The sequence below is a fragment of the Belonocnema kinseyi genome, chromosome 10, assembly GCF_010883055.1.
Source record: "Belonocnema kinseyi isolate 2016_QV_RU_SX_M_011 chromosome 10, B_treatae_v1, whole genome shotgun sequence".
Classification (NCBI taxonomy): Eukaryota; Metazoa; Arthropoda; class Insecta; order Hymenoptera; family Cynipidae; genus Belonocnema; species Belonocnema kinseyi.
Genome location: NC_046666.1, coordinates 62,692,660 through 62,719,645, shown reverse-complemented (window position 1 = coordinate 62,719,645; position 26,986 = coordinate 62,692,660). Strand labels below are relative to the sequence as shown.

The following is a 26,986-nucleotide window of genomic DNA, read 5'->3' as shown; positions in this document are numbered from 1 at the left end:
TGGAATTTTTCTGAGGTCAGATTCGGATTCAGCGCAGCAAAAACCTTCGGGTATAGTAGGTCTGGTCTCTGGTTCTGAGAATTGTTGGCCTGTGTTATTATCTTTATATTTACGAAGCGTAGCATCGTTCCGAAATTCGGAATACGTAGTAAAATATTTTTCATAATTTCAACTCTTTTAATTTTTCGGGACGACTAGACGTTGCCTTACAATTTTACATTTATTATTTGTAAATCGTTTTTATATTATTACTTTTCCTTTGTGTGATGATCTGTGGCGAAGAAATAGGCAAGGGTTGGAAAAAGTGTTAAAAATACAGTGACGTAGCTTTTCAACAGCCCCCCCCCCCCCCGTATCAAAACATTTCTAAGTTAGACGATTTTAATTTTAGTAAAAAGCTTTTAAATAACAAATGAGTTCAGAGATTTGAATTTCAAATCATACACGCTTGAATGCTTTTCATGGAAAACATCAATCTGAATATAATTTAAAAGGAAGGCTGATAATGCTCTCCAAATGTTATTTTAAAATACAATTTTTTTCGAAATAATATTTTTTTCAGCAACTACGACTGTTATGGACAGTTAATAAAAATTCCATATCTCACTTCATCAAATGGCTTGTCGCCAATGTGAAACATGACGTAAGTCAGATTTTTTGTTTTTACTGGAACATCAGCCGGAATAGCAACTTCAGTCGCATCTTCTTTTCCATTACTTTTTAAAGCTTCTAAAACCAAATCTGATGCACGAAGCAAATATTCGTGTACAATCTAAAACAATTATTTCGTTTAATTCATTTATTATTATTTATTGTATTATTTATTTATTCATTCATTCATTTATTTATCTATAAGATATATGCTTCGAAGTAAAGTTTTAGATCAATTAATTCAGATATTGTAGGGATCACGACAGTTCAACAATTTTAGGTAAAAAACAGGATTATTGTCCGAAAAAGGGAGATTAAAATAGAATTTTATTTATTATTAAACATTTTTATATCATATATAGGTATCTCGTGAATATTGAACAAAATTAATTTTTTTTACAAAGTTTTCTAGTAATTTTGTATATACAATTTTTTTATGTAGCTTTAGAAAATCTTGCGTCTAATCAAATACATCAACAAAAAATTTGAGAAGATCAAGGAACAAAAAATAGATAAACAAAAGAATTAAAACTACTTATGTATGGATTATTTTTTATCTCATTTTATCACATAGATTTGTATTTCTTGCTCTCATCGATGTATTCTTTTCAGTATAGAACCTTGAGTTCAAAGTATTTTTTTAAGTAAAATAGAAAGAAATAATTTGAAAAGCACAAAAATGACTATTTGAAAAATTTACTTTCTCTGTTTTTGTTCCCTTGGAATTTAAAAATGGTGTTTAATGTATTTTCATCAATCGAAAACTCTCATATGTTAAAAAAAAATTATTGTCAAATAAATAAATACTATAGTGTAAAGAAACAGAAACTAAAAAAATATTATTCATGAAAATAACAAAATTATGTAGATAACAATTGTTAATGATAAATTCATCGTTCAAATAATTTACAAAACAATCATAGTTTATTAGAGGGTTCTAATATACGCTACTGTTTTTCATATTATATTCAATTCGTTATAGGTATTTTTTTACATGTAAAGATGGTTTCTTTAGAAAATGTATTCATTGTAGTTAAAAAGTCTATCATTCTATTGTTGTTTTTGAGAATTCATATTTTTTGTTTAACAATTTTATTAATTGATTTAAATTTAATTATTTTGTTGAAAATTCAACTATTTTGTTAAAGTCGCCCATTATCGTTTTAAATGCATTTTTTGTTGACAAAAGTTTATCTTTTTTCGTTAAAAATCCAACTGTTTGGTTAAAAATAATCTGTTTTGGTTGAGGATTGAACTATTTTACTAAAAATTAAACAATTTGTTTGAAAATTTGTTTCACTTTTATCTGAAAAATCATGTTTATTTGAAAAATCAACAATTTTATTGCAAAGTCGTCTTTTTTGATGAATTGAATTGTTTTTTTAAAACAAATTTCAAACTTTTTTGCCTGGAAAATCAACTTATTGGTTAAGAATTAAACTTGATGTTAGTCCCTTTTTTCTGATGATCATAAATCAATTTTTAAATATTGATATATCATTTTCAATTAAGAAGTTGAATTTCCAACAAAAAAAGATTCATTTTTAAACTATATTTTTGGACAAAAAAGATTAAATGTTTAAAATCAATATTTAAATAATAAAATAAGACTACCATACAAAAAACTGTCATAAAATATAATTACTCATACAAATCTGGTAAACACTATAACCTCAAATATAAATTCCACTTGGTTAAGAGTCAAACTACTTTATTGTAAATAAATTTTTTGGTAGAACACTCATAATTTTAGTTCAAAATTTATCTCTTCAATTGAAAATCTGTCTTTTTAGTACAAAATTTATCTTCTTGGATAAAAATGTATGTTTTTTTGTTGAAAATTCGTCTTTTTGGACAAATTAAACTTTTTTTTATTTAAAAAAACTACTTTGGTAAATATTGCTTTTTCATAGTTGGCGATTCATAATTCATCTCTTTGGTTGAAATTTCAACAATTTAGTTCCATTTTTTCTTTCTTTATTGAAAAATCTGGTTTGCATGCGAAATAAATTATTTTATTAAAAATTCGCCTTTTTCGATGAAACGCTAGGAATTTCGAGCATTTCAATTTAAAGTTAATATTAGTAACTACATTAATTTTATTTAATCTAATTTATACTTCGATTTTCGTGATAATATCCTTATTTTCCCTGCTTAGGAATTATTTGAATTTGGTGTCATTAAAAAGAATCTCTTTCAAAGCATCTTGTTTTGCAATGCCTTGAATTTCCATTTATAATAATTTAAAAAAATAAATCGGAACTTTGTAAAACGCGAACAAAATTGGGTTAATATTCTTGATTTTAGATGTTTCAGACAATTTTTTAATTTAATGTAGAGAAGGGGGAAAGGAGATTAGGTCAAACAGGGGACGGACTATGATCCCCGCTATTATTATTCTGATTTATCGACGAATTTCTTTACTCTGCATTTTGTAGATGAAATACTATTTTTTATGAAGAAATTTAAAAATTTTGTAATAGAAAGAAAGTTAATATAAAGATTAATCTTTCTGTTTTTTATCGAGTAATTAATAATCAATATAAGGGTAGAGGATGAGGGAGAAATCAACCTTTAGAGAACGGCGGCCTTCAATCTGAAATAATAATTCATCGGTTATGACTTCTATGAAGGATGTCATGTCTTCTATTTCCGCCTGTTCTGTAGCTACCTTCTTTGAATCTATGCTGCAAATATTGAAATAATAAAATAATCTTAATTTAAATACATTCACTTAAAAATACTGTTTTTATTACTCATTTGAAAAACAATATGATTTAGATCTATACAACATTTCATGAAAACATTGCATCACGCAATTAGTTTACCCGATAATATCGATTCAGAAGGCCTTATTTGATTCTAACAAAAAATTTCCACTTCATTTTTTAAAAGCTTTATTGTATTATTAAATAAATTTATTAAAAGCGTATCCTAGTAGAATTAAGCTTAATATTAAATTTTCAAAATAAAATATTTAAGAATTACAACCTTAAATATTACATATGTCTGAATCGCTACACTTTTTCAAAAACACAAAATTCCAAATTAACATAATCTCAACATTTCAAAGCTCATGGCTTCAAAACTATACAGGTTTAAATTGAAGACTCATGAAATAGACAATTTAATACTGAAGTACTTGAAATTACTCTTTGTACTCAAACTTCAAATATTGAAAAATTTGAATTCGAAGTCTGTAAAATTGACTAATTCCGCAAATAAGCTATCAAACTTCACACATTAATAAAATATTATTAGTGTAACGTTCAAAATTTTTTAATTATGTAAAATTGTCACATTTAGGTCTTGAATATTAAATATCTACAAATTTTAAAAGCTTCCCATTTGGAAATTTCTAACAAAATTTTTTTCCGAATCGCATAATACATAGTTGGTGCTGTGTAATAGCAACTTCAAAGTCTGTCATATTGTACAATTAGAAAGAAAAGTTTTTCAAAATCATAACAATCTTTTACTTTATACATATGATTACAGAAATTTACCCCTTTTTAATTACGTATATCTATTAATTAAAAAACTATTCTTCAGTAGAATAGAAACAATTTTTTTAATCGAAGCACATCATCAGTCCCATTTCAAAAAAATTAATTAAAAGCCTTTCTTTGAACAGAAACATATTGCCTAATTTAAAATTCAAGTTTTTTAAGGTTTCAAAATGTAAAAAATAAATATAATTTTCTTTCCGGATTTTGGCATTAAAATTTGATAGAATAATAATAAAATTATGCATCCAACAAGCCCAAGTTGAAGACAATATGTCAATTTTATAGAAAAATATTCCAAAACATCAAATTTCGATATCTTTTAAAAATTAGAATAACTCTGAAAATAATTTACATTTTTAAAGTACTTTGACTCGTTTAAAGGTAAGTCTAAATAGTTTTTTTCGGAATTATTAAAATCTGCTTCGAATTTTCTCCTATATTCTGCCAAGGGTCAAAATTTTCGAAAAAAAGTCGCAAAATTTTAAAAATGCCTAAATACTTTTAAAAATTTTATTATTTCAATTTTTCAAATTATGTGTTGAGCAATATAATTATTTGAAATCTTAATAATTTAGCAAAATTCAAAATAAGCCGTGAACTTGGGCTTATTAGGCACATAATGTTATACCTATCGAGCTATTATGAGGAAAATATTCTAATAATAATATTATAAAAATTAGGGCACATTATCTATTATATTCCAGGAGCTAATCACTCTCAAATCAGTGTAAACGTTAAAACTTAACGTTCACCTTACTGACGTTATTTACATTAAAAAGAACGTACGCGCCTTATTCGCTTTAACTGAAACCGTCATACTAGAGATCGCGTAAACTCATAGTCTGAATACAGTGATAGCACTATGCAGCGATCTGACTTCTAGCGGACGCTCCTTATGAGCGCCATTTACACTAACCGCAGTAACTCTATTCTCGTCCTTATACGACTCCTTATATTCATTATTTCGTATGTTTAAAAAAAATTATTTCAGTTTGATTTCCTATTAGTATTTTCGTCGAGATTTTCTGACTTCCAGCTAATTGAAATAATTATAATAATAATTTCAAATCAATATTTTCGACGGTCCATTAATCGAGCACCTCCAGAAATGAATTTCGAAATTCTTCATAGCTCAGAATTTTGGCCTTTTTTGAGATTTTTTTTCTGTGCTATATAAATTTTTTGGGCTCTTACTTTTTTAAAAAATTAGCTTTCTTGTGAAGGTGCTACCTTAAGTAAGCCTAGCACTTCTACATCCAAAAATACAAAATAATAAAAATCCAATTACACCCGAATTTTTGGTGAACTTTCAAATAAGCAAATGAATTAATTGGCAATAAATCAATTGTTCAATTGGAGTAATCAAATTTTCAGTGGAAGAAAAATTTTTATGATAACGAAAACCAATATTAAAAAAGTAGTCACATTTTCAAACAGAGTTATAAATAAAATGATGAATTTGTAAGTAGAATAATAATAATTTCGACCAGAAAATAAATTTTCAACTTTGAAGATTAATTTCTACCAAAAAAGGTGATTTTGCATTTAAAAACATAAATTGTCAGCAAAAAATTTCATAGTTAAATTTTCAGGTGAAACAAGTTTCAACCAAACTAATACGTAATTTACTCGATTGCAATGTGAAAATTTATTTCAAAAATTAAATTTTTTTTTTAATTTGAATTTTAAGTAAGAAGAAAGTAGCGCAAGTAGGTCAAAGGCACGATTCTCAGATTTCCTTAAATTTCCACACAGTAGACACCCTGTCATTTTATTTTTATTAATCAATAATTGATTATTAGTTAATAAGATTTAAATATTTAATCGATGGTTTCCATTTTTAAATTTTTAAAAATCAAAATGAACAAATACACGAAAACTAGTAATTATGTCTTACTCCCCAGCAAACGTTGTGATTTTTGCTTTATTTTTCAACGTTACATATTTTAGGAAATTGATTATAATTAACTAATTACTCTCTGACTGTTTCAAAATAGTACGAGATACAAACTCATACAGTTAACACACAGCTTTTTCATTGACGCGTTTTCCCCTTCAAAATATTAGAAAAACTCTGCAGTCGATACACAGCGCGATACACTATTTTCGTTATTTCGTACGTTATTCACGTTCCGAACACTATTTTCATTCTCTTCCTTAAATTTGCGTTTGAGTTACGGAAAATACCTTACTTTCTATATGCTTCTTACTGATCTTTCTAAATAACGAGTTACATTAAGCCTCGCATTAAACTCACAATTATTCCGTATCGCCTTCATTATTTACAGTAATTCTTTGCATTAATTACACTCATTTTAGAGTGATTTGCCCCTCAGTTATAATCAAAATTCAATCAAAAAAGCTGAAAATCGTACATATTTGTAATAAGTAAGTTTGAAAGCGAAGAATTTTAAGTAAAATTTAAAAGTGAAAAGTTTAAATTTAAGCCTTTAAAATTTTTTAAATATTTAGTTCGAGACACTCGTAATTAAACAATCACAATGTTAGAATGCAACATTCAAAATGAATAAATTATACTATAATATTCTAAATGTAACTTGTTCCAAATTGGATAATTGTGTGTATTTACAAATATTAGGCCAAAAATAAGTTAACCATCATTTCTCAGATTTTTCCCGGTCATTAATATTATGAAATTATTATTATAATATAATTGTGAAAGCATCTATTTGAAAACGATACACTGAAAAAGGAATTGAAAAACCATGAGAAAAATATTGATCTCGTTAAGGTTAATACAGAAATAATGTTCTTTTGATAAGCAGAATTTTAGATAAAGGAAAACAACATTTTTTTCACACATATCAACAAAAAGTGTTGTGGATTTCACGAAAAAATCTGAAAACGGTTTTTTTTGTTGAGTGTTCTACGGGTATACGCCCTTCATTCTAGTAAAATCTTTTAAAATAAATGTAAATTTAGTAATAATTGTATCACGTATGTGGTATGCCTTTACATAATACTTTAAAAGTCAACAATAAACAACAAGAACTGATGCAAATTATTGTAAACATTTAGTGGAATGGTGTATCGATGTGATGCAATGCTGTATAAATTCAGTGCAATGTAGCATTTTAGTGCAATTTTGTCTGATTTTCGAAAAGTTTTGGAAATATAATCAGGATTTGCAAAAGTAATAATTTGGAAAAATCACCTTTTTTTGATAATTTTCGACAAATCTTCGATTTGAACAGTATGCTTATTATCTTCGTCAATGCTGCAAAGTGCTTCAGCTAATGCAAGCGCAGAAGCTGATTTATCGTTAGGGTCAAAATAACCAAGTTCAGTTTTATGGGGCATAATGTTTTGTTCAGTTTTTGGTTTTATGGGAGCAGATACTTCAAGTAAAGCTGTGTAGAGTGCAGCGCACATGATTTGCAGTAGTACAGATCCGCCTATAGGCCGACAGTGAGCCGGGATTTTTTCGTTCATAGCGAGAGCCGTTCGCAAAACACCAAAAGGTGCACAAACATGCAATTCCATCAAACATGTCAGTGCTAAAGACATGGCTTGATAAATGCTCGCTCCTGTCTGAAAATGCAAATGAATCCAAATAATATCGATTACCTGCTGATCAAAGTGGATAGTGGTCATAAATAACGAATGAGACAATAAATCCAATAAGAGAACGAAAGAGATACTACTACGTTTTTTATTTATAGTGTTCGTTTCATTCAGGTCATTAATTTTTTGGATACATAGAGCCTTCACACTAGGGTGGTCAAAAATTCAAGTTTCAATTTTTGGTAATCTCCCCCCCCCCCCCCCCCCCCATAGATTTTTTATCTTTCTAGAAAAAGCAAATCCGCCATTTTATGTTTTCAACGTCAATCAATGCTCCCGGGCTCTTGGAATTAACATTGGGTATTAAATGGGGAAATCTCGGTTTTCAAAAAAATGTAAAAAAAGAACTTGTTATAAAATTCTTGTGAACTTAAGTATTATCACCTCTTAAGGATAATTTTAGAGCGATAAGTTCATAAATGCAAAGCGTGATACTTAGTATGAAAACAGGTTAAAATTATTTAAACAATTTTCATTTGCTTAAAAAATATTTTGCCCTGGTACAAATTGAAAGATACTATTCTATGGAATTAATTATGCCGTCATTGAACGTTAAAAGTGATATTTATTGTAAAAGACAGTTTTGCAATAATTTAAACAATTATTGATTATTCACTTGCGTCTTTTCCAGGGGAAAATTTTTTTCGCGATTACTTAGGGAAAAATTGTTTAAAACAATAGAAATTTATTAAATAATTAGCAAATATGTTAAGTTAGAATAATTTTTACTTAAAATGAATCAACTGTATCATTTATCACAAAAATGATAACTTTTCACGATTTACAGGCAAGAAAAATTGTTTAGGCAAATAATTATTATTTAAAAATTGAAAATCAGTTAAAAAATACTTGAAGACATATCGAATATAAATAATTAAGAAAAATTTTAAAAAGCCGTCTTTATTTTGAACTTCACGTAAAACTAATAGTTTGCATTTTTTTAGCGCAACAAAAGGGGTTTGGGGGTTTCAAAATTAAAAGCTATTGGGCGAAAATAACTTCTTGAACATCTTGAACATAATTGAATGTCGAATTTTTAAACCACCCAATTTAATAGGTATTTCCCATAAGAAAAAACACATTTTTGTTTATTTTATTGTAAATCGTCAATATTAGGTGTAAAAAGTTGACCCTTAATTTTTCTCTTTACAATATCCATAGAATACGAATCAAAAATTACTTTTGGATTTATACTATGAGTCTATTTTAGTGTCCCAAAAAACCCCATAAATAACAAATTGGATTTTGCGAGTTTTTAGCGGCAATTATTATTTTGCGGTTTCTTTTAGTACAAATTGTTTCTAATACATAAAATATTACTTTCTATTGATAATTAGATGCTTAAATAAATTGCTTAAACAATTTATTACTGTTTGTAGAATTTGTATTTTGGAATAGAGTTATAAGTTCCAGTTTTTTCTGATTTTTTCAACTTGCTTTAAACTTTGCAGTTAGAGTAAGGTAATGATGAATTCAAGTAAACAAAAATACTTGTTTAAACAAATTATTATTATTTATAAAAATATTCTTGTATAATAATGCTAGAATGTTGCGGGTTTTTCTGAACCTTTACACTTTTTATCCACTATTGAATTAGAGTGTGGCAATAATAAATTCAATTAAAAAAATGTAAATTGTTTAAACAATGCATTATTATTTTAAATAATATTCTCTTCAAATAATGATAGAAAGTTGCGGTTTTTCCGAAACTGTCAAATTTTGAGTAAATTTTCAGTTAGAGTGAAGTATTTTTTATTGTTTAACTTTTTTTCGCTTTTTAATTATGAACATATAGGTATGTTATATGCCCTAGTTTCTAAAATTAGAATAATTGAACAGAATAAAGATTAACTTCTGTTGAAAAAGTATTTTCATTGCGCACTTTTTCAAAATGCAAGAAATCATTACATAAATAATTTGCAATATTAATACGGTTTTTCCAATCGAATAGGTGAAATAAATCAACAATATTGTTATTAAAAGAACTTTTAGCTTTATGTGCAACATACCATAAGATAAGTTTGTAATACTGTTTCTCAATTTATATAATTAATTTTTTATTACAATATTACTTTAACTTAGCTATTAGTTTATTATTAATAAACTGATGTGGGAGTTCACACTCTTTCAAAATTTACTAGAAGTTTTGAATAAAGTATAAAAATAATAAAATGGTAGTTTAGAGAGCAAAGTTGTTTGTCTTTGAAGACTCTAAAGTTCCTCTGTCACATTTCAATCTTTTCCAGTGTTTTGTAAATATTTTTCTTTGCATACATTTTTCCAAGAAAATAAGTGCCACGTATTGTTTTTCGCTATTTTTCGATGACTATAATAATATACATCAATATCAGAAACTTTAATCTTTTATCACTTGCACATCTTACATTGTCTAAAACATAACGAAATTTCATAATTTCAAAACAAAGATTTATATTTTTCTCTACTGAATTTAGTCTGGTTTGAAAATGATATTTTTTTAAATTATATTAAATAAGTAAGGGTAGAAAAGACAATTTTGAAAATTGTATCCTTGAGTAATTATAAAACTTCAACCTAAAATATTTTGGGTCGAAATCTGAAACCCTTAAAAATGAAGAATTTAGAATTGATTTTTTATTCGATTTTAATCTATGCAAATTACAGGTCTTGAAAGGAAAATCACTTAAACATAAGATTTTTTTTTACAAAAGGAACATTATTCTCAGAAATGTTAAGAATTAATACACAATTTATTCTCGTTTTTTAATGTAAGAAATGAAACAGATTTAAAGCCGAAATACCCAAGGGCTTGCTTAAAAAAGATTAAAGCTGCACCACCACTAAATTTCGCATTTTAAAATTCTCTAATGTTAATGAAAATTGATTAATTTATTCAATTTACTTTTATTTTTAAAAGTAGACAAAAAACTTACCCTGACTGCATCAAGCAGAATTTCTACAATAGGAATCATCATTGAATTCAGAGGTGCCAAAAGGGCATTTAACCATGGTGGTCTTAATTGATTCCACACCTACACAAATAGTTTCATAAATTAATAATAAAATTATAAAAATGTGTAGCTTTTTCATAATTCTTATTATTATTTCTTTAAAAAATCTTACCTGTTGTCGATCTAGATAACTGGACCAGGTCGGATCGAGTTTTAAAGCTGGAACTATGATCTTCAAAGGATCATGGGTATTATTAACCAAAATGTAAGTGAGACTAAACAATGCAGAACTAGGTGTTATGTTTAATATTCTATGACATGAATTTCCAGTACATAAAAAACCTCCACAAGTGTCTTCAGAATTTTGCGCCCCGTTTGATTTTAGAAAATCAGCATCGAATTTTTTTCCAATACATTGTCGTGCCAATGACCTGAGTAATATTTTCGAAACAGCATAATCGTTCATCAAAAACACCTGTTGAAAAATTGTGACATTATTCAGGGTGGCCAATAGTATGGTCCGAAATTTTTTTCGCATTTTCATACGTATCGCCTTAAATTTGTTCGAATCGATAAATAAATAAATTCGCTTTCAAAAAAGGATAATTAGACGTTCTGTAAGCCCCATGAAGTTTAACACGTATTTTCCCATATGAAAAAATGCGTTTTTATACATATTATTCAAAATCGACTATTTCAGGTTAATAGAGGTGAAACTCAACATTAATCAAAAAATGAGTTTTGCGAGCTTTTGGCGCTAATGATAATTTTTCGCGGTTTTGTAAATAAAAAAATTTTCTATTCCGTAAAATAGTACTTTCAATTTATGATAAAACGTTTACATATATTGTTTAAGACATTTTTATTGTTTTTATCCACTTTTTCTTAGAGTAGAGTTAGAAAGTCCGATTTTTTCCGAATTTTTCTAACTATTTTCAACTTTTTAGTTGGATTCAGGAAATAATTAAGTAAATCTAACAGAAATAGTTGTTAAGAAAATTTACCATCATTAATAATATTATTCGCTTAGTATAATGCTAAAAAGTTGCAGTTTTTCTGAAATTTTCCACTTTTTATAAGGATGAGATAATAATCAATTCAAGTTAACAAAAATAACTTGTTTTAAATTTATTAATATTTTTAATAATATTCTCTTTGAATAATTTTAGGAAATATCGGCTTCTACCGAAATTTTCCACTTTTTGTCTACTTTTCACTTATATTGTGTTAATGATTAATGAGATTTAAGAAACATTATTGTTTAAAACAAAATTATTGTTTATATCTACACTGTTAATAATGTTTGGAATTCTACAACACATCTACCAGAATCTTACAATACAAGCGTAAGGTAAAATTGCAACCATGGTATTGGAATGACGAAATTGCAATACATGTATTGTAAGTGTTGTAAATCGTGAAGTCATCGTCCAGCATTCCAATACATGTATTAGAGCTTTTTGAAGGCAAAAATTGTAGACAAGAAAATTACGGAATTGATGGAATTCAAGGAATTCACGGAGTTCACCGAATTCAAGAAATTCCCGGAATTCACGAAATCTATTAAATTCACGAAATTTATAACATTCATGGAATTCACAGAATTCATGGAAATGAAGGAATTTAAGAAGTTTATAGAAGTCGCGGAATTTGCAGAATTCATGAAATTCAATAAACTCACTAAATTTATGGAATTCAGGGAATTCACGAAATTAATGGAAATCAAGGAATTCAAGAAATTAATTAAAAATCATGAAATTCGCGGAATTCATAGAATTAAAGGAAACCGAGAAATTTTAGGCATTCATGAAATTCACGGAATTAATGGGATTTACGGAATTCGCAAAATCCACGGTATTCATGAATTTACAGACTTAACGAAATTCAAGGAATTCGCGGAAATTACTGTAACAGCGGAATAGACGAGATTCAATGAAGTTAAGGAATTCATATAATACCTGCAATTCATGCAATTCGCGGAATTCAAGAAATAAACGAAATTTGTAGAATTCATAGAAATGAAAGAAATCTCTGAATTCATGTTGTTCGAGGAATTCGCAAAACTCCATTAACTCCATACATTTCGTGAATTCCGTGATTTTATTGAATTTCATTAACTTCTATAATTTTATGAATTCCTTAAATCTCGTGAATTCCATGAATTGCACTATTTATGTATGTAAATTTCGTGAATTCCCTGATTTTCTTGATATTCGTGAATTTCATGAATTCTGTGAATTTTTTTAACTCTTTGAATTCCGTAAATTCTTTAATTTCCGGGAATTCCATTAATTCTATGAATCTTGTGAATTCCTCGTATTCCGTGCATAGCTTGAATTCCTCGAATTCCATGAATTTCATTAATTCTATGAATTTTATGAATTTCGTGAATTCCATGAATTCCGTGAATCCCATGAAATCCGTGAATTCCAGGCGTTATATGAATTCAGTGAATTCCTTGAATTAAGTGAATTCCTTGAATTTAGTTAATTCCTTGAATTAAGTGAATTCTGTGAATTCTATAAATTCCTTGAATGCCATAAATACGCGCGGTATACACTATACATTAACAACAGTTTTGGCTCCGTCAAAAAATTTATTTTTTTTTTGCCAGGAACAAGTGTTCTCAGAAATGATTGACATTTTTTGTTGTTGTAATTTTTCGCTTTAACAGCTGTCGAGATATTAAGCTACTAGAATATTGTATTATAAAATTCCAAGACATGTAAGGTAGCATACCAATTCCAGAATTTGGAAACTACAACATTGTGTATTGCAGCGTTACCTTAAGTTTAGAAAATAAACTTCCAATGCATGTAGTGGAAGTTTCCAACCGAAATTTTTAGATAGATGCGCTTTTTCTGAAATTTTCCACTTTTTGTCAACTTTTCATTCAGAGCGAGGTAATATTTAATTCCATTTAACAAACATAATTGTTTAAACAAGTTATTATTGTTAAAACAAGCTTATCATATATTATTGCTAGATAGTTACGGTTTTTTCTGAAATTTTTAACTTCTTGTCTACTTCTTACTTAGTAAGATAATCATAATTAAAACAAGTTAACAAACATGATTGTTAAAACAATTTATTGTGGTTTATAACTATCTTTTTCTAGAGTAATGTCGCAAAATTTCGGGGGTTTCTGAAATATTCAGTTTGTCTTTGACTGTTTACTTAGGGAAAAATAATAAATAATAATATTAACAAAAAGACTCACAGTAACTACTGGAAGGAAAATTTAAATTTAGTATGATCCATATAGAAATACAGCTTAAGGTGGGTTCCGAACCACCAGAACCTCAGTAAAGGTACATTAAAAAATTTCTAGAGGATATTATCATCAGTGTGAGGGTGAAGGCAGCTTAAAAGCTGATAAATTACAGCCCCGTCTAATAAGACGACCCTAATCCGATTATAGCCCAGCAAATCCGCTGGTTAACTTCGGTGATCGAACGAAAAGCCGTAAAAATTTGCATATGTTTATGCGGACATTGATTTCAAATTTGATCACATAGATCACATAGATTCGAGCATAATTAAGTAGTTTTATCATAAATAACAGTGAAAATGGTATTTTTACAATAAATGAAATATAACCATTTTTCTATATTTTCATTGTATCATTTACATTTAAATAATAGTTTAGAAGACCAAAGCGTGCCATAAATGGTTATTTCTTGCTAGGTCTATTAACAATTTGATCTTCTCTTTATACCTCGATCCTGTAACTTCAAAAGTTGACACTTTAGAGAACAAATTTTTTTTTGGTTCAAGGTTCAAATACCTAGTTGAAAATAGAACTACTTTGTTCAAAATTGAAAAAAAAATTGTTTGGGTTTAAAGTTCAAATACCTAGTTGAAAATTGAACTACTTTGTTCAAAATTCAGTTTTTGGTTGATATTTCATCACTTTAGTTTAAAACAATTTTTCTGCTCAAATTTTAACTATTTTGTTGAAAATCTGTTACTGTAAATTCATTTTTTATCTGAAAATTTATCTATTCCATGTTTGGTTCAATATCTATCTTCTTCAGTTGAAAATTCAACTATTAGGTTAAAAATTCATTTTAAAAAATCAAAAATAGGTTGAAAAAACATGTGTTTTATTAAAAATTAATCTTTTTTGGCTGCAAACTAATCTTTTTGCTTTAAAATTAATTTCTTTGATAAAAAATGAGTTTTTTTCTTGAAAATTAACCCTCTGATCTACATCTGGATCACTGGTGACCGAAGCGATCCAAAAAATTAGCTTTTTCGCTGAGGGATCATTTCGGTGGAGGGGAGCGCAAGACTGAAAATTAGGGAAAAATTCGGCCTATGTGACTGTTATACTGACGTCGTTATATGGGCCTTGGCTTTCAAATGACGCGCACAAAACTGCTTTTTCGGGTCACCTATTACCCAAGTGTAGAAAATGAGTTTAAATTTCAGTGCAAAAGTTGTGAAGTATTTTTACATTCTCATCAGAGGAGGTAATAGATTTGTGTAAAATTTGACCCCCCAGCCTGTATGTCTGTCTGTCTATCTGTGAACACCATAAATTTTGAAAAAAATTAATCTATTAGATTGCCCTTTGGTACACTCGTTAAGTGTTCTAAACTAAATGCCAAAATCGTTAGCCAACCATTTTGGATGAAAATTCAAAAAGTGGGCACATTTTGGATATTTTTGAGACCACTTTTTTAAAAATTCCAAAATTCTCTGTACGGTTATTCATAGAATTCAACAAATTAAAAAATTCATCTAAATTACTTTTTTTTAAATAAAAAATTACTAGAGTTATAGCATTTTTCAAATCAAGAAAAACAAACTAAAATGAACAATTTAAGCCAAACAACGCATGATACGAAAAAAAAGTCTTAAGAAAAACGTTGCTTTTTGAAAGCTTTACAAGATTATGATAAAAAAAAGATAAACTCATAAAAAATGATAAATTTGGTCAAAAAGTTGAAAATTCAAAATTGGATCATACAAAAAATTTTTTAAAACACACTTTTTCAAGAGGTAAGAATTCTATGCACGGTTGTTCATAGTACTTCAAAACTTTAACAATTTATCCTTCTGAATTTTTTTTTATAAAAAGAAAATTATCAGAGTTAGAGCATTTTCAAAATCCAAAAAATCAAACTAAAATGAACATTTTAAACCAAACAACGCATGATATTTAAAAAAGTCAGAAGAAGAAAAACTTTATTTTTTGAAAGCCCTACAAGATTATAATAACAACTTTTTTAATTTGGTCGAAAAGTTGAAAATTCCAAATTTGATCGTACCAACAATGTTTGAAACCACATTTTTTCAAGATTTAAAAATTCTATGTACGGTTGTTCATAGTACTCAGAAACTTAAACAATTTATCTCCATGACTTTTTTCTATAAAAAGAAAATTGTCAGAGTTAGAGCATTTTCAAAATCCAAAAAAAAAAAAACTAAAATGGACATTTTTAGCCAAAAACGCATGATATGAAAAAAAGTCAAGAGAAGAAAAACTTTGATTTTTGAAAGCCCTACAGGACTATGATAACAACTTTTTTAATTTGGTCGAGAAGTTGAATACGCCAAATTTGATCATACCAAAAATAATAAAAAATTGAAAACAGTCAGAATGATAAATTGTTTAAGTTTTGAAGTACTATGAACAACCGTACATAGATTTTTTCAATCTTGAAAAAATGTGGTTTCAAAATTGTTTTGTACGATCAAATTTGGAATTTTTAACTTTTTAACCAAATTGAAAAAGTTATTATCATAATCCTGTAGGGTTTTGAAAAAGCAACGTTTTTCTTCTACAGACTTTTTTTCGTATCATGCGTTGTTTGGACTAAATTGTTCATTTTAGTTTTTTTTTTTATTTTGAAAATGCTATAATTCTAGTAATTGTAGATTTTTTTAAAAAAGTCATTAGAATAAATTGTTAAAGTTTTTAAATAATATGAATAGCCATACAGAGAATTTTTGAATTTTTAAAAAAGTGGTCTCAAAAATATTCAAAATGTGCCCACTTTTTGAATTTTCATCCGAAATTGGCTGGTTAACGAACATGGCCTTTAGTTTAGGACACTAAACGAGTGCACCAAAGGGGAATCTAATAGATTACTTTTTTCAAAAGTTATCGTGTTCACATACAGACATACAGGCTGACACATTAAAAACCTGTTATCCGGATTCAGGGGATCACAAAACGTGGACATTTGACAAAAACTGGGGGAGTCAAATTTTACACAAATCTAATACCTTCTCTGATGAGAATGTAAAAAGATTAAACTTAAACCAAAAACACTTGCATATTCAAACAAATAGTTGAAAATCTAAGCCACAAAGACGACTGTTTAAGAGCAGAGTTGAATTTTAAATAAAATAATTGTATCTTTAATCAAATATGGAACTTTTAAGTAAATAATATCAAATCTGAACCTGAAATATAATATTTGATTTTTAAACAAAAAAGTTAATTTGAAGCAAAGAAAGATCAATTTTATAACCAAATAATCGAATTTTCAAAAAAATAAGATTAAGCTTCCACCAAAAACGTTTGCATTTTGAACGAAATAGTAAAAAAAGATGACTTTTTTACCAAAAGATTAATTATCAATACAAAGAACGAATTTTCTATCTAAAAATACGAATGTTTAACTTAACAGTTGAATTTTCTACACAAAAAGACGACTTTTTAAGAAAATTGTAGACTTTTTAATCAAAAGAGGTGAATTCTGAACCCAAAACATGATAACAGACTTGTCAAATAAAAAGAATTAACATCTAACCAAAAAATATGGCTTTTAAAGCAAATAGTTTAATATTTAACAAAATAATTAAATCTTAAATTGAATGGTATAATTTTAAACCAAAATAGGTGAATTCTGGACAAAAAAATCTGATAGTAGACCTTTCAATTATTAAAAATAATTAATTCTTAAATATAAAAGATGAATTTTCAACCCAAAAAATGACTTTTTTTAAATATTTGAATTTTAACGAAATAATTAAATTTTGAAACAAAAGAGATGAATTCTCAACTAAAAATATCATATTAGTCTTTTAAAATACAAAGGATTAACTTTCAATCGAAATAAATTACTTTTTAAGAAGATCGTTGAATTTTTAACCAAATAGTAAAATGATTAACCAAAAGTGATCCAGGATCTAAAGTATAGATTTTGAATTTTCTATGGAAAAGCATACATCAATCTATGCTCTATTTAGTATACTTTTGTATATTTATGTCCCTGAAATGATCGGAAGTGGGTAAATGTTATATTTAAAGACAAAACGTATAATAAGTGAACTAATGGCATTCTCCGGCGAGAAAATATTTATTGCAAGCGCAAAAACAAATCTAACAAATTCCTGGTTCCAAAAAATACCCGAATTTTTCCCGGACTTCCTTGTCAGTGGCCATCGTGCTATTTTTATGATTTTTATCATTTCAAAAAACTTAAAATGGAAAAAATGTTTTCTAACCTTCATTAATTGTGGCCAATTTGGCTGTGGCTGTGATTTAAGCACGTTTATCTCCAAAATAACAGCTTGGTCTTTAGGAAAATTTGCCTGATAAGAACGCTCATTTATAGAACCCAATAAATCAGGAGCAGACATAAAAAGCCAAGGAGAAGGTCCATTCCTTGGCTGTGAAATCGGCAGATCGTCCAATCCATTTCGAAAAACCTAAAATCAAAAACGCTAAAATTTATCCATTTTGGAGTGTTTATAGACAAAAAAGGTTTAAAATAAAAACAAAAATGCACTTTTTTTAAATCCGGATTGATACATTAATGGAACAAACGAATGAAATGGTCCAGGCTTATATTCGTTTGTTACCCTTAATTAAAACGAAAGAAAAAATAAAATAACTATTTTTATGCATAATAGGATTTAAGCTGTCGTTCAGTGGGTTGAAAAAGTTTTTGCTGAACAAATTAATTTAGAGCTTACAATTTTAATCCGATTTGAGCATTTAAAGAAAATAAATGCTACCTTATTTTTCAAAGAGACAATACCAGAGACAAATTTTTATTGCTTTATTTTTTAGAAACGATCCCATTTTTTTACACTATTTATATTTATGCAAATAATCATGCAATTATTAAAAATGCTTCTTAAAAATAATATTCGAGAGGTGAAAATATTTTAAAAATTTTGTTTATTTTTAGATTCATAAATTAGTGAGTCAAAGTATAACTTCTTGATTAAAATTACTTGCAGGCTATATTTTTCAATTTCTTATATTAAATAAATATGATTTAAAAATATAAATACAAATTAAAGATTGAACGACCATTGCATCCAGAAGCCATTTGCTGCAGTTGAAGACACCATAGATAGTTAAATTTAAATTTTTTAAAGAAACTATTGATAAGTCTTCATTTATTTAAAAGTAGTCAAGCAGTGAATTTCTTTATAAAATTGCTAATAACATGAAAAATTCTTCTTCAATAAACTATCATGAGAGATGAATTTTTTCAAGTTATTTAGAGTTAATTCCGTTAAAAAAGGAAATGCACCGGTTGCAAATTGAATAACATCTGTATTTGTTTGTAAAATGTATTTTAATAAATAACAAATACACTGAGAAAATTTGTACTGGAAAAATTACTAAATTAGATTACAATCGAGGGACCAGGGCGATAGTTCGTATATTTTAATACAAATAATCGTAAGCTATGCTATTTTCATATGAAATTTTCCTACTGATAATACGAAGTCTTAGTATTTTTATAGTAAAATCCTAGATAGGATAAATTAGTAGAGACATAATTAAATTATATAAAAAGAGTAGAAGTAATAAGGACCTAAAATAAGATAAAACACTAAATTTGTAAGAGAAATTGCTATTGTCTGTAGGAATATGAATTATACTACGACACTTTCTATTTTTTGTATTATGGAGTAAGACAAATTCGGAAGATCGCTCTCGAATATTAGTAAGTGACTTAGTAATCGAGCCTAGCGTTGGAGCGAGTGCAGCCGAGCGTAAACAATGTCAGCCGACCAACGCTCTACTGAAATTCCTTAAATTTATCAATCACTAAATTTGGTTTGATACAAAGATCCTTATTACAATAAATTAGGATAATTCGAAAAGTTACAATTGAAAAACAAATTTTCCAGAGAGAGCAAAAAATAATTTTTTAACCTCGATATTATTTTATTTGATTACTTTAAGATATAGTGCTTAGAATTTTAAAAATGCCATCACTGTGAACAATTAATAAATAATTTAATGTACGTCAATTTGACTGCTAGCATTTACTTGATAAAAGCGATAAATTTCTGGATCTCATTATCTAGTTGAGCCGAATGGAAAATCGCCGTGCTGCTGCACTGGAGACCCGTGTTCGATTCCCATCAGCTTTACTTTAATCACATTTTTCTGTTTCAGCTTGTAATATAATATTCCTGCATGTATATAATAATGTATAAACTATATATAATCATCTGTACTGTACAATTGCAATTTAAATAAATATAATGGTGCGAAAGAGTTCAACATCTCATAATAAATAAGTCTTCATTTAGGTCGTATGCACGTGTAAAGGAGAGGATACGTATCGTGCAATCTTCTGTAGAAATAAATGTAACATTTTTTTCCAATGAATTTTGTAGCTCGGCATGTAGTTACTAGTTACTACTCGAAGTAGTAAGCATTACAAAAGTTCCGCTATGCCCCTCTATTGCAGACTAAAAATAGTAAAATCTAGTCTGATTTTTAGCAAATATTGCAGCAAAAGGTTTCTCCGTGTAGTGTCGCCTGACAAAGTCTCGTAATAAATAAGGTCCTTTCAGCATCACTAGCAGTCGATTTCGTAACAAAGACAAAATTTTTTATCAATTTAATTAAAGGGACAACGTCTTTAGAGCGCGAAATGACTGAGACATGCATTTGTTCAGGAAATTTGTTTATAACTTGAACAATGGCATAGAATATAAAAAATCAATAACTAAACATTGCTTATTTACGTATATTCCGTTGATAATTAAAGTGAAAAATATTTTTAATGTTAAATCAAAAACAAATATTTAAATTCATCCAAAAGGAAGAATTTTGAAAAAAATAGTTGAACACTTAGCCAAAATATATTTTTATTTTAAAACAAATATTTGTAATTCTAATATAAAAAAAAAAATTTCTACCAAAAGAGATAAATTATCAAACCGAAAAGACGAATTTTAAACAAAATGGTTGAATTTGTAGCTGAAAAGATTGTTTAGTCCAGAATAAAAAAAAAATGTTAGGAAAATTATAATTTAAAGGAAAAAATAATATATATTTTCAATTTTCTTTGTTTATTTACTTAAAGGTTATTAAATAAAAGTATCCTAAACCTTATACATGCCAAGAAAAAATATATGATAAATGTTTGGAAATCTTTGAAAGTCTTAAAATATTTATAATCTCTTCAAAAATCCAAATATTCCTAAATATCTTTTGAATTGACACGAAATCTTCCAAAATCTAAGTTTTGTTTGAAATAAAGTTATTTTAGTATTCTTTCATAACCTTTAAATATCTTATTCAAAATCTTCAATTTTTTTTTTATTTTACAAATGTTGCAAGATTGAAATTTTTCACTTTAAAATCTTCTACATTTCTCCGGCAATTTTAGGAATAATTTAAAATCTTGTTAAATGTTTTCTTTAAATAAATTATTGAAAAAAAATCAATTAAATTTTCTCTAGAAAATTTCAGTCTGGTGGCAAAATGTGGAGAACTGAATATTTCCCAATATTAAAAAATAATTAAAATAAAAAATCTCTCTTTTGTCAAGAATATTCAGAAACATTCAAAAATAATTTTTATCATCAAATAGAATATAATTATTGAAGATTTGTAAAATACGATAAAATTCAAAAGAACAAACTGGAAACAGCAATTATTATTAAATAGGATCGTTTCCTAAATTGTCTGAAAATCATTGGCGGATCCAGAGGGGGGCGATCGGGGCGATCGCCCCCCCCCCCAGCTCTAAGTTTTTATACTTATAACTTGAAATATTTTTTTTTTTTGCTTTTTTCGACTTATACGCCCCGATCGCCCCCTCCGAGACCAAGGCCTGGATCCGCCGCTGCTGAAAATTTGTGTAAAAGTTGGGATTTTTTATCCTTTTTTCTTACCTGGTAAAGTATTTTGAGTGGCGTTCCTCTTAGCAGGAGACAGACTAAAAGTTCGTAACACTTGGAGTGAATATCCCTCATAAGGACAGGCAGTTTGTTTTTCTGGGATCCAACCATTTCTTTTCCATTAAGACAGGCGCTCAATGTTAAATAACTAGTGCAACAAAGCACATTAAAAGCATCTGCCCAAAATTGTTCTGATCTCGCCAAACTAGGACGACCCTATTGCGTGACATGAATACTTTATTGATGAATAAGTCAAAGAAGGGATGGTCCCCAGTGAATTGAACATTTGAGATTCGCAAAATGAATTATTTTTTAAATGTAGGCTTGTATAGAGTAAACAAAATTACTTTTCAACATCCCTTGAAAAAAAAACCCAGAAATATCTAGCGAAAAAGAACAATTTTGAACAAAATAGTTAAATTTTCAACAATAATAAAAAAGTTGTCGGCTTAAATGGTGAATCTTCAACTCCTAAAATGAAATTTTAACAAATTAATTCTACCTGCAACCAAGTAATTGAATTTTTAACAAAAAAATTTGAATTTTCAACATAAAATTGAATACTTAATATTTCAGAAAAAAAGTTTAACATTTTTATGTAAAAAAATTAATTTAATCAATCAGTGGCATTTAAAAAAAGTTTAGATTTCTACGAGAATATATAAATTTTCCACGAAAAACATCCATTTTCAACAAAATTGTACCATTTCAACCGAACAGTTAAATTAAAAAAAAAAAATTAAAAAAGTGTTCAACCTAAATGGTGAATCTTCAACTCCTAAAAAAAATTTTAATTTTTAAACCCAAAAGGTTAATTCAACCACAAGAAAATAGTACATTTTCAACCAAACAGCTGAATTTTTGAGTAAATGGTTAATTTTTCTACCAAATTATTGAGATTTTAGGCTAAAGAAATTTTTTTCTTTAAAATAATTTTTTTTTGATTGAAAAAGACGACTTTTCAAAAAATAAATAGAATTTTTATCTAAGAAAGATTTTTGAATCGAATTTTTAAGCACTAAATAAATAATTCTCAACAAAAAATTGATTATTTGATATTTCAGCTAACAAATATTAAAATTTGTAATAAAAAAAAACATTTTTGCTTTTTGGCTTAAAATTTCAGGAATTCGCTTAAAAGTGTACCTTTTATGTTGAAACTTAACTATTTTGATCAAATGTATGTGTTTTGTTGAAAAGTTATCTCTTTTCTTAGAAACTTAATCTTTTTTATTTAAAATTTGATTACTTACTCAGTTAAAAGTTGAACTACTTTATTCAATAATCATTTTTGTGGTTGAAAATTCATCATTTTAGTTGAAAAACTATCTTTTTGGTTTAAAATTTAACTATTTTGTTGAAGATTTAGCTATTAGGTTGAAACTTCAAGTATTGTGATGTAAATCATTTTTTTTTTTTGTAAAAATGTATCTTCTTGGTTAAAAATTCATTTTTTTGGTGGAAAATTTAACTATTCGTTGAAAATTTATTATATTTGTTTGAAATTTTTTTACTGAAAATGTAATTATGCTAGCCTAAGTTAAAAATTGACCTGTTTAAGATTAAAATCCATTTTTTTTGTTGAAAATTTGTCTTTTTTGGTGGAAAATTAATCTCGTTCATTGAAACTTTGGTTTAAAGTGTATTTCTTTGGTTTGAAATTAAACACTACCCAGTGGGTACACGCGTTGAAGAACATCTTTAGAACAGCTATAAAATGTCCTAAGTCAGTCCATATAACGATCCATAAACATACAACGTTCCAAAGACGTTTTAAAGACGTATTGCGAACATAAATCGTTTTTAGAATATTATTTGGACTGACTTAGGACAGTTTTTAAAACGTTTGAATGACGTCTTTTAATTTTTACGTCCAAGAAACGATATTAGGACATTCCAATTACGTTCTAAAATGGTGTGCCCAGTGGGTATATTGTTGAAAATTCGTTTTTTATTTAATTTTATTGATGATTTTAATTTTGGTTTGGAAGTTTATCTTTTTAGATGAAGATTTTAATGTTTGGACGTAAAATTCAACTATTCTATTTTTTAATGAAAAATTAACTTTTATAGTTGAAAAAAAATTTTTTTTCGAAGATTCATCATTATAGTACAAAATTAATTTCTTTGGTTGAAAATTGTAATATTTTCTTGAAAAATCCATTTCTTGAATTAGAAATTACTTCCTTTTATAAAAAATGTAACATGTCTTTTTTAGTTAAAAATAAATTGATTTTGTTAAGAACTAGCCTTTTTGACGTGAAAAAATCAAATTCTACTTTTCTCAAATCATCAAATCCACTTTTTTGAAGAAAATTAATCTTTTTTGCGTTGAAAATTTACATGACTTCCATTCCTTACAATCTTTCCGTTTAAATCTATATATTTTTTACAATCTTATTCTTTCTATATATACAATTATTTACAACTATTTACATAAAGTCTTATATCTAGTTCCTTATTTATATTTCCTGCGATAGCGCAATTTAGGACTTGTTAGCAAGCGAGTGAGCGAGCGAACGAAAGCGAGAGTGCAAGCAAGAGAGAGAGCATGAGAATGCAAACGCATCTTAGTGTACTTAACTTTTACTTTACCATTATTTACAATTTTCACGCTTCTAATCTAAGCGACTTCCGTTTCCTTTTTCTTTCACTTTTTTTATACCCCCATTTACCTTTTTCACGTGCATTCTTTCATTCTCCCTCAATCGCTCCTCTAGCACCCTCCAACTCCTTCATCCATTCTTCTCCTAATCCATCTTCGCCTAGAATCTTAACCAAATTTTCTTGCCAGCTTCCTTTATCTTCCATTCCTCTCCTACATCCTTCCCATACATGCTCCCATGTTTCCTCCTCCCATTCACATATTCTACACCTTCTGTTCTCTTCATTTCCCATCACATCCCCTCCCTTACCTCGTTTCCCAGTCTAAATCTTGCTATTCTGGTCCACCTTCTCTCTCCCCATCCCTTTTCTAAATACTTTGGCAGCCCTTCCTTTTTTATCATCTTATACCATATTTTACTCCAGTCCCGTCTTCTATTTCTCTATCATTAAAGAAATCCCTCCTTTCTTCTTCCCACCTCGTTAATTCGATCGCCCTCCCTCTCCTCTCTTCTACCTCCATCAAACACTATCTCGCCAACTCCCCTCCCTTTCCCTCCCTCAGCTTTATCTCAAATTTCCATGCCCTCTTACCCGCTCTAATATTTAACTTATCCCTTTGCGCTTCTTCTCTCACCATATATCCTGGCGTCCTCCAGTCTGCCCCTAGTGTCCACCTTATATACCTTTCTTGTAAACTCTCAATATCTTTCCTTTCTTTCCATCCTCATATCTCTGCTCCATAACCTAATACCGGCCATACCAGTGTGTCAAATAACCACATTCTCCTTTTCCAATTTTTTCTAACCTTCTTTTTCCTATTCCCCATATCTGTTTCATTACCCCTTCTGCTTTTTTATCCTTTCTCTTATATTAGCTGTATGATCTCCATTCGTTTGCAAGATATATCCCAAATATTTATACTCTTTGACTTCTTCTAACTTTATTTCTTTCCATCTCCCTGTTCATTCTTTCTTCCTTCCACCTCCTTTTCTAAACCTCATTATCTTTGTCTTTTCTACATTTACATTCAGCTTTTTCCCATCTAAGTATTTCTCTAATCCTGTAATTAATCCCGCCATCCCTTCTTCATCCTCTGCCATCAACACTATGTCGTCTGCGTATGCCAGTGTATATATCTTTTCCTTCCCTATCCTAACTCCTCCCCAACCCTTTCTCCTCATTTCTTCTTCCAAGTCTGATATTAATAAATTAAATAAAAGTGGGCTCAGAGGACACCCTTGTCTCACACCTCTCACCAACCAGAAACTATCTCCTACTTGCTCTCCTATCTTTACCCTGCTTCTTGTCTCCCTAAAAATTTCTGATACTCTCTTTATTAATCCCTCTCTGATCCCCTTCTTTACCATAACTTTGTCTATTTCGCCTCGGTCTAATGAGTCAAACACCGCCTTTAAGTCCACGAACATTGCTATCATTGCCCCTTTTTCCCTTTTAATTCTCTTATTTACTAGATAGTTCAGAACATATATGTTCTTCATTACCCCCATTCCTTTTCTAAACCCTGTCTGATTCGGTGACACGATCTTTTTTTCTTCAACTTCTATCTTCAATCTCTCCGAAAAAATAGTTACATATACTTTATACAATGTTGGCATCAACGTCACCCCCCTATAATCTTTAACCTCCTCTCCCTTGCCTTTCTTTACTATTGGTATAACTACTCCTTCTTCCCATAACTCTGGTCACCCCTCTCCTCTCCATACTCTATTACACATTATCCATGCCCATTCCTATAGTTCCTCCCCTCCATATTTCTATACTTCATTTGGGATCTCATCTATACCAGGTGCCTTTCCATCCTTCATTATTCCCAAAACTTTAACTATTTCTTCCCTTGAAATTTCCTCTTCCTCGTCTCTTTCTCTACCATATTTTCCTCCCTTTACAACTTTTCTCTCTACTCCTCCTAGCAAATCCAAAAAATATTGTTTCCATTCTATCATTTCAATATCTTGGTTTACTCTTTTTCTTCTTTTTCTTTCTCTATTTACTACCTTCCATACCTCTTCTTCCATCCTTGCCTTCTCCGCCTCTTCCTCAAACCTTTTATTCTCTTCCTCTTTCTTTTGATAACACAATTCAGTATACTCTTTCTTTTTTTTCCTATAATCTTCCCCATTACTCTTTTCTTTTCTCCATTTTCTTAATTCCTTTCTGACCTCCTTTTTTTTCCTCTTTACAGTCCTCATCCCACTCACTTCTATTCCCCCATTTACTAACTTCATTATTATTTGTGCACTCTAATCCTATTTTTATTTCTCCTATCATTTTTTCCATCTCCTCGTCCACATTTCCCTCTCCCATTTTGATATTTCTTATTTTTTCTCTAAACTGTTCTTTTCCTTCCCTTGACCAATCCCCTTTTCCTACACTTTTTACATTTGCTCCCCTTTTACCATATTGCTATTCCTTTTTTGTCCCTCTAATGTCACTATTAAGGGAAAGTGATCCGAATCAATATATCCCCTTCTATATTCCCGTTTAAGATATACCATCCCAACTCCTCCAAGCTCTTCAACAACTTTTTTCCCTCCCCATTTAGTACCTTATCTTTGGATTTTC

General features: G+C 28.4%; 1 protein-coding gene across 1 annotated transcript in view; it reads right to left on the bottom strand.

Moving 5' to 3' along the window:
* The window catches only part of LOC117182252, a 48,159-nt gene that overhangs the window by 2,710 nt on the left and 18,463 nt on the right, over positions 1-26,986 (bottom strand). Inside the window, exons 6-12 of the mRNA XM_033375360.1 lie at positions 21,791-22,012; positions 18,140-18,343; positions 10,848-11,150; positions 10,658-10,756; positions 7,336-7,712; positions 3,224-3,338; positions 608-772 (exon numbers count right to left, since the gene is read on the bottom strand). Of these exons, the coding sequence (XP_033231251.1) occupies positions 608-772; positions 3,224-3,338; positions 7,336-7,712; positions 10,658-10,756; positions 10,848-11,150; positions 18,140-18,343; positions 21,791-22,012 (1,485 nt within the window). The remainder of the gene's footprint in view (positions 1-607; positions 773-3,223; positions 3,339-7,335; positions 7,713-10,657; positions 10,757-10,847; positions 11,151-18,139; positions 18,344-21,790; positions 22,013-26,986) is intronic.